This window comes from Rhinichthys klamathensis, unplaced genomic scaffold (assembly GCF_029890125.1).
Source record: "Rhinichthys klamathensis goyatoka isolate OS25496 unplaced genomic scaffold, OSU_Roscu_1.1 h1tg000475l_1, whole genome shotgun sequence".
Classification (NCBI taxonomy): domain Eukaryota; kingdom Metazoa; phylum Chordata; class Actinopteri; order Cypriniformes; family Leuciscidae; genus Rhinichthys; species Rhinichthys klamathensis.
Window position 1 is genome coordinate 347,501 of NW_026606963.1, and position 7,500 is coordinate 355,000.

General features: G+C 42.4%; 1 protein-coding gene across 2 annotated transcripts in view; it reads left to right on the forward strand.

Annotated features, from left to right (window-relative positions):
• The window catches only part of LOC130072085 (testicular haploid expressed gene protein-like), a 13,710-nt gene extending 8,213 nt beyond the window's left edge, over nucleotides 1-5,497 (forward strand). For both annotated transcript variants that reach the window (XM_056237022.1, XM_056237023.1), the window contains 3 exons: nucleotides 594-735; nucleotides 1,066-1,200; nucleotides 5,372-5,497. In XM_056237022.1, coding sequence (XP_056092997.1) covers nucleotides 594-735; nucleotides 1,066-1,200; nucleotides 5,372-5,485 — 391 coding nt within the window. In that variant the 3' untranslated portion in view covers nucleotides 5,486-5,497. The remainder of the gene's footprint in view (nucleotides 1-593; nucleotides 736-1,065; nucleotides 1,201-5,371) is intronic.
• The last annotated feature ends 2,003 nt before the right edge of the window (nucleotides 5,498-7,500 follow it).

Sequence of the window (7,500 nt, forward strand, 5' to 3'; positions counted from 1 at the left end):
GATTTGCTGCTCAATACTGAAAACAGTTTTGTGGAAACTGTTATCTATATTTTAATCTATTTTTTATTTGAAATAGAAATCTTTTGTAACATTATAAATGTCTCCTATATTGTCACTTTTGATCAATTTAATTAGTCCTTGCTAAATAAAACTATTTATTTAAAAAAAAATCGTACTGTTAGTGGGACATTGGGGGGGGGGGGGGGTCAAGGGGAAGTTTGCGCCAAATAGTGGGTTATTGGACAAATAGTGGGTTCGTGGAACGGTGGTGGTGGTGGTGGTGGTGGTGGGGGTGGGGGGGGGGGGTCGGGTCACTCTAGTGGTCAAACGGACAAATAGTGGGTTAGTGGGACGGGTCAGGTGTGGCGCCCCACCCAGGACGAAGGCCGAACTGCTCAGGGGGGTCTCGGGCTTCGGGGCACTCCCGTTGGGCTCCCAAAAATTTCGGGGGGTCGGCGCGCTCGTCCGCCAACCCCCGTCCGACTCCCAACGGCCCAAGGACGGAATGGACCTTTTATTTTTTCATGGACTAGCTAAAGGTAGTGTAAAGGAGCATCTTTTTCTCTGATGTGTGTGTGTGTGTGTTTCTCTAGTTCTCCACACTCATTGCTGTGTGAGCATGACTGTCCCATCTGGCACGTGAGTCCCAGTGTGAGGAACGTGATGGTCTCATCCCGAATCCTCCATCTGGCCAACCCTAAACCCAACCACCCGAACTTCACCAGCGACAGACAGGTCTGAACCTACATCGCTTTTAAAGGGTTAGTTCACCCAAAAATGAAAATGATGTCATTAATGACTCTCCCTCGTGTCGTCCCAAGCCCGTCAGACCTCCGTTCATCTTCGGAACACAGTTTAAGATATTTTAGATTTAGTCCGAGAGCTTTCTGTCCCTCCATTGAAAATGTATACGGTATACTGTCCTTGTCCAGAAAGGATATAAAGACATCATCATTGGGTGAACTAACCCTTTAATACAACCAAGGACGGGTTCTGGTGCTTTGAGACGATGATGAGTTTTGCAGTCAAGCGCCATTTACACTGGTTTTGTGTGTTTGTGTCCAGAATGTCCAGACATTCATCTCATACGCAGCTCAAACAGCCAAGATGACATCGAGACTCGAGCAGCTCTCACTGCCCAGACTCAGAGAGAACACACACTTCTACGACCCAGGACGGCCAGAGAGTCCGATCCGACCCGTAAGAGTCAAGTCCCCTTCATTTATACAGCGCTGTTAATAATGTAGATAGTTTCAAAGCAGCTTTACAGTGACAATAGTGAATTACAGTAACAGAGATTGTTTGGCTTTACAGCAGCTCTAGAATAAAGTTACCGTCCAGCTAAAGTTAGCTTTGATTGATTCACTTCCATTGCAAAGATCATTAGTTATTAACTTAGGGGCCGCTTATTTTACTTATGCACTATTTTAACTGAAAACAGAAAACTTTGAATGTGGGCCGACAACAGTGTTTGGTGGAGACTGTGTGTGCTGTATATCCATAAATGCTCTAAATAAAACTAAATATTGTTCACGGAATACAGCGAGAATTACAGTAAAGTAAACAGATTGACCAACCTCAAGTATTTCAGAGAGCCTTAGGGGCCGTTTAAACGACACCAAAAACTTCTTTTGGTCGTTAATTTACACGACAACAGCATTGGGGGCCTAAAAAAACGCAAACTTTTGAAAACGCGTTTCAAAGTGCAAGTTTCTGAAACCGATACTGTTATCGACTCCGTGTACACTACAAAACGCAAATTTGTGAAAACGGTAACGTGTTCAGTCTATAGACGCGTATGTTTCTTTAAAAAGTGACATCGCCATCTACTGGCCTGACAGCAGAATAAAGTGTTTTTAGTTGTTTTCGCAGATCCGTGTGAACAGTGGCCGTTGTCGTCCATACATGAAAAATGCAAAGGAAAAACGTTTAAATTTTTAGTGCATCGTTGTCGTGTAAACGTACCCGTACTGTACATACACACCGCCGCCGACTTGAGCTGCAAAGAAGCTCTGGCCGCCCTGTCGAGGACGCTTGTCCAAAAGTACGGGGAAGCTTGTGGACGCTTTGGCCGCTCTGACGTAGCAGTTCGATCATGGGAGAAGAGAAGTGTGATGAACATGAAATGTAAACAGAAAAAAACAAGCAATACATTGACACTAGAAACCTTTTATAATGACAGCATTTTTATAACCGTTTTGGTCACATTTGGTCGGGGGGAAAAAATAATAACTAGCTATTATTGTTATTATTATTATTTGCATCTGGTGCAAATCGGTGTTACCGTGAGCAAATGAATTGCATTCCCGGTTAAAACAAGCGTCCGTAAATATTTCCAATAAAAGTTGCGCTCATCCTCAAATGTGTATCACTGGATCATTATGGATCATCGTGAAGTTGTTGTGTTTGGTGCCGCTGTATTGTATTTGCGGAGTCGACTAATGTTCTCGGAACTAATGTTTTGGTAGGAACGAAAGTTCACATCGGATGTTTCTCCGCAATCAGCCGGACGTCTATATTCCGATTGGTTGCTGGCGTTTTGCCGCTGAACCGCGTCACAGCTCATTACCATAAAGTTGAGCTACTTTCAACTTTCTGATTGACGCTCAAGACGCTCAAAACGCGCCGCCGATGGATGTGACGCTCCTTGCAGCGGAGAGAAGCCAGCTTCCACTGAAAATGAATGACTTCCGGTAACTTTGGAAGCTCAAGTCATCGGCGGCGTGCACGCACAGTTAAGCCCCGTACACACCGGGACGAATATCGGCGCGCGTTATTCGCCAGCGTTTTTCAACGCGTTTTTTGTGTTCACACCCAAGCGATTTACGCTGACGATGAGCCGAGTGAACATGCAAATTCATTCCCTGAATCCCTGACATTAGATGCCGCTTAATGTAAAACAGAAATAGTCCTATTGTGTAGTCGCTGTCGCGTTTGTCATATAGTTCTTTATGTTCCGACACCAACGAGACCAGCGGCTCTACATTCATCTTGCCTCGCATCTTTCTCGTCTTATTTCTTCCCGGCAGTGTAGACCATAGACAGTATAAGAAGTGGACAGAGCCATCTCATTGGAACTCAGTTGAGACAGTTGAAGCCCACTTTTAGCGATTTTTGAGCACTTCCGTTCCTGACGCGCAGACTCAAACCGACTCAAACTAAGCTTGATGACGTGAGCAATCTGTCTGACAGACGTTAATCTTCTAGTAGCTGTGCGTAAAAATTGCCAACGTTAATCTTGCAGAGACGGGGAACTTGAGCAAAGAGTTCTTTGGCGTGAGTGAGCAGGAGTAAGTATTCCGTTGCTTTTATGGACTCATTATCTATGGGCTTCTCCCTTGACGGGACGTCCCCCCGATCACCTGCGAGCTTCTCCTCCTGTCTGTACGGTCATTTCTGTACAGCGCGACAGAGAGTCGAGTGGTTATGACGCAATCGTTAGCCTATTTTTACTAAATCTGTTTCTACGGGGCCATAATGTAACATAGAAGGTAATGGAGCCCTTTATACATTGTCGTGTTTCTTTAGAAATAAATAATGTCTTTAAACGCATCAGATGTAAAGTTGTTCGCTGTCAAAGTGACGCCAAAATGAATGGGAGTCAATGGAAATGCTAACGCAAGTGAAGTTCTGCTACAAGATGGCGGCACCCGGCCGGCTTCAACTTCCGGTCGATGGATTACCCCCTTGGTGTAGACGCTGGCGCATCTTCTTCGCCGTTACATGTGTGTGCTCAGCAAGACCGTTTTGTGTTTGAGCGCCCCCAAGTTGTGTTTTACTGTAACTTCAGAAGCTCCAGACACGTGAGCAAAAGCGCCAATCTCATTGGTCGGATAGTTTTTGACGCGGTGCATCAAACCAAAAAAATGAACCCGAGGCGTTTTTAAAAAAATGACGCTTTTACGCGTGGCGTTTTTCGCGTCGGTGTGCACACTCACATTGGCGCCCTTTGTTTAGTCACGAGGCGTTAAACGTCGGTCCCGGTGTGAACAGGCCTTTAGAATAAAGTGAATTTGTTAACGCTACACTATGTAGCCTTTGGCCCTCTAGTGGTTGAAGCATAAAACTACACGTGATTTGCAGAGGAACATTGTTTTGGTCATTTCACGCTTCGCGCCGCTGTGCTCATGGTTACAGATGATCGCATTATCACTGCTAATGTCACTAACATCATCAAAACTCTGCCAATAACAAAAAAACAGATGTCTTATGTGCAGGTAAGCAGCTTATATGCTGTTGTTGTTTGTTGAAATCAATTGTCAACACTGACATTAGACATAACGATTGCAATTCATATCAGATAATAGTGAAAAATATAGTTTGGCAAGGGGATTTACAGGCAAATAAACCAAAGTAGGCCTAGTAACTTGCCATTCTTACTAACATTAACATTGTTTTTTGATCATACCGTATTTTCCGGACTATAAGTCGCACTTTTTTTCATAGTTTGGCTGGTCCTGCGACTTATAGTCAGGTGCGACTTATATATCAAAATGAATTCGGACTGAGATGAACCAAGAGAAAGCATTATCGTCTCAAGCCGCGAGACGCTCTAGTTGGCGGAGTTGTTCATCAGCGACACCGAGGATGAAGAACTCAATGGATTCAGTGATGAGGAATGAGATCGAGAGCTTGGTGAACTTGCTTGTTGGACTCGCTGGCTTATGTTAATTTAGCCTATTCAGCCTCTCAGGTATATGTTCTTTATGCTATTGTGTAGTTGAATAAGTGTTAATGTGTTACGTTAACATACCGGACACCTATTCAGCCTGTTCTGTGTGTTATTGTGAAGCTGAATAACTGTTAATGTGTTATGTTAACATACCAGACACTTATTCAGCCTGTTGTTCTGTGTGCTATTGTGTAGTTGAATAACTTGCCTTTTCAGATTAAATGTCTGTTCTTGGTCTTGGATTTTGTGAAATAAATTTCTAAATAAATGCAACTTATATATGTTTTTTTTCCTCTTCATGACGCATATTTGACTTATCAAGTTTCAAGTTTGTATTTATTTATATAGCACATTTAAAAACAGCAAACAGGGCTGACCAAAGTGCTGAACAATAGACAAGATAAATAACAAGGACAAACCACACATTCATGACAAAATATCAGAATACAATCACAAGACTTATACTCCGGAGCGACGTAAAGTCCGGAAAATACGGTAGTCAATGCACAGCAAATGTGATGTGATGCAGAGATTATGTTGATTCATGTTTTATTACAGATACTCTTTTGATTGTTGTGGCTTCAAGCTACTTTAGCTGCATATATCCGCTGCATATTTTGTTGGTTGTACGACATGAAATAGGCTACGTCTGGATTCCCAAAGGTGTATTGATTCAGCTGTCTTTGGGTTCTCCTACAGGTGTCTAGACGAGCAGGAAAAGCCAGGGCGAGTGCTCGGATCCGGGATTTATCCACTCCCAAAGCCCTCTCTAAAGATTACATCCCACCCAGAGAACCAACATGGCAGGCCTGAGAAAACAACAGAAAGACAAACCGCAGCGCTGTGCGTTCCAGTGCGTTTATCATCTGAAGTTATTGTGTGTCTTTCTCTCAGCATCTTCCTCTTTTCTCTCAGGAGTTTGGTGATCGGTCTCTTGTTCTTCTGGTTTTCTAATCACAGTCTCAGATGTAGTCTCTGGACTCTCTTTGACTGAAATGAAAGTACTGTATTATTCCAGACATGCCTGGCTTCTCAAACTGGACTGTGTTTTACATCTGTAGTGTTTCCAGACCACTTTCTGCCCAGACATCGCTTTCAGTGCGAAAACACTGAGACAATCTGACATTATCAGCGTCTGGTTGGTAGATCGGTGTAAGTGCTGTTGCCTGGACTTTCATTCTACACGGTTTACTGTAATATAACACGTAATCATTTTATATAATAACAATTATGTATATTATACACACATTACTGGTCAAACGTTTCGGGTCAGTAGGACTTTTTTAAGGAAATACTTTTATTCAGCAAGAACACATTGCGATTAATTGCATCTAACATAAAAGTTTGCTCTCAAATCAATCATGATTAACACACACATATATATATATATATATATTAAAAAACTTGTTAGATGTGATTAATCGATTTGACAGCACACACACACACACACACATTATGTGTGAAACATTGTTTTCCTCCTGTGGGTTTAATATGAAGTGCATTGGTTTTGTTGTATTTACTGTTAATAACCAATAAATGCTCAATTAAAAAAATAATTAATCTCCATATATATACAGATTTCAAGTTACCAGGGATTATGCTCCTTTGTGTTTGTTTAATTGAATAATTGAAAAGTGGTTCACTATCCAGTTCACTGTACACTATCCAGTTGATCTCGCCAGTTTACCTCAGATCATTGCAGTTTTCCTTCTGATCTCTCTCTATCTTCTCCTGCTGTTCTCTCTCTCTCTCTCTCTCTCTCTGTTCTTTCCTGTTCCCATGATCCTCCTCTCTCTCTCTCTCTCTCTCCCTCTCCCTCTCTCTCCCTGACCTGTGGGTGACAGATTCCACTTGTGTCTGTCGAGTCGTCGGGGAAACACACAATGCCACGGCTCTCCGTCAGTCTTTCAGATTCAGTGAACACATCTCGTTCCTCTCACTGTATATTAACTCTTCGAACAGAACCCAGTCATAAGGTTGTGTGGTCAGAGGTGCGAGATGTGTGTGTGAATCACTTTAGGGACCAAACGGGGAGGCATTTCATCAGATGCAATCTTGCTTAAAATAAAAAATAAATATTATTTAATATGTTCTGTCCTTTGAAAAAATCAATTTGAAATGTTTAATTTTATCCACGAAGAATTGATTGTAAAACTGCATTTTCACTTTGGTTGTTTCTACTGCTTGGACAAGAAGGTAAAATTAACTGGAGAAAATGGTTAGCCCAAATCAATAAAAACCAACAACAACAACAAAACCTGCAGAAGATGTGGGAGGAAAGGAGGAAACTATATTACCATACCGCAGGAAGGAAAACCAGACAAAGAGAGTCAAGAGAAATAATATCACCAAGGTTAACCAATGCTCTGGCCCCGCTGATCAACACAAGAGCTTTTCAAGCTTCTCTACACAGATTAATGAGAGTTCAAGTGCTCTGATTGGTGCAGGAGTGGGCGGAGACTAGTGCAATCAACCAATCACAGAGTGGCCAAGTCTCTCACTGCATTTAGCTAGTGTGTCTGACTGCATCCAACAGTACTACAAACCACGCCCCTTCTACAAGCCACGCCCCCTACACTTGAAACAGCCAATAGACCGTTCTTAAAGACACACCCCCTTTAGTTACTGTTGCTATGTCAACTACTGTTGCTTATGCCACACCAGTGAAAAATACACAAACAGCGCGCTGACAGACAGGACAGAGGAGGTTACTTTTGATATGAAACAAAGTTTCAACTTTAAAAAAAATTCAAGAAATTTAAACAAGAAATACAGTTTTGTGGCAGTTTAATGTGTCGTGACAGATTGCTGTAGCGCCTCAGTTAAAG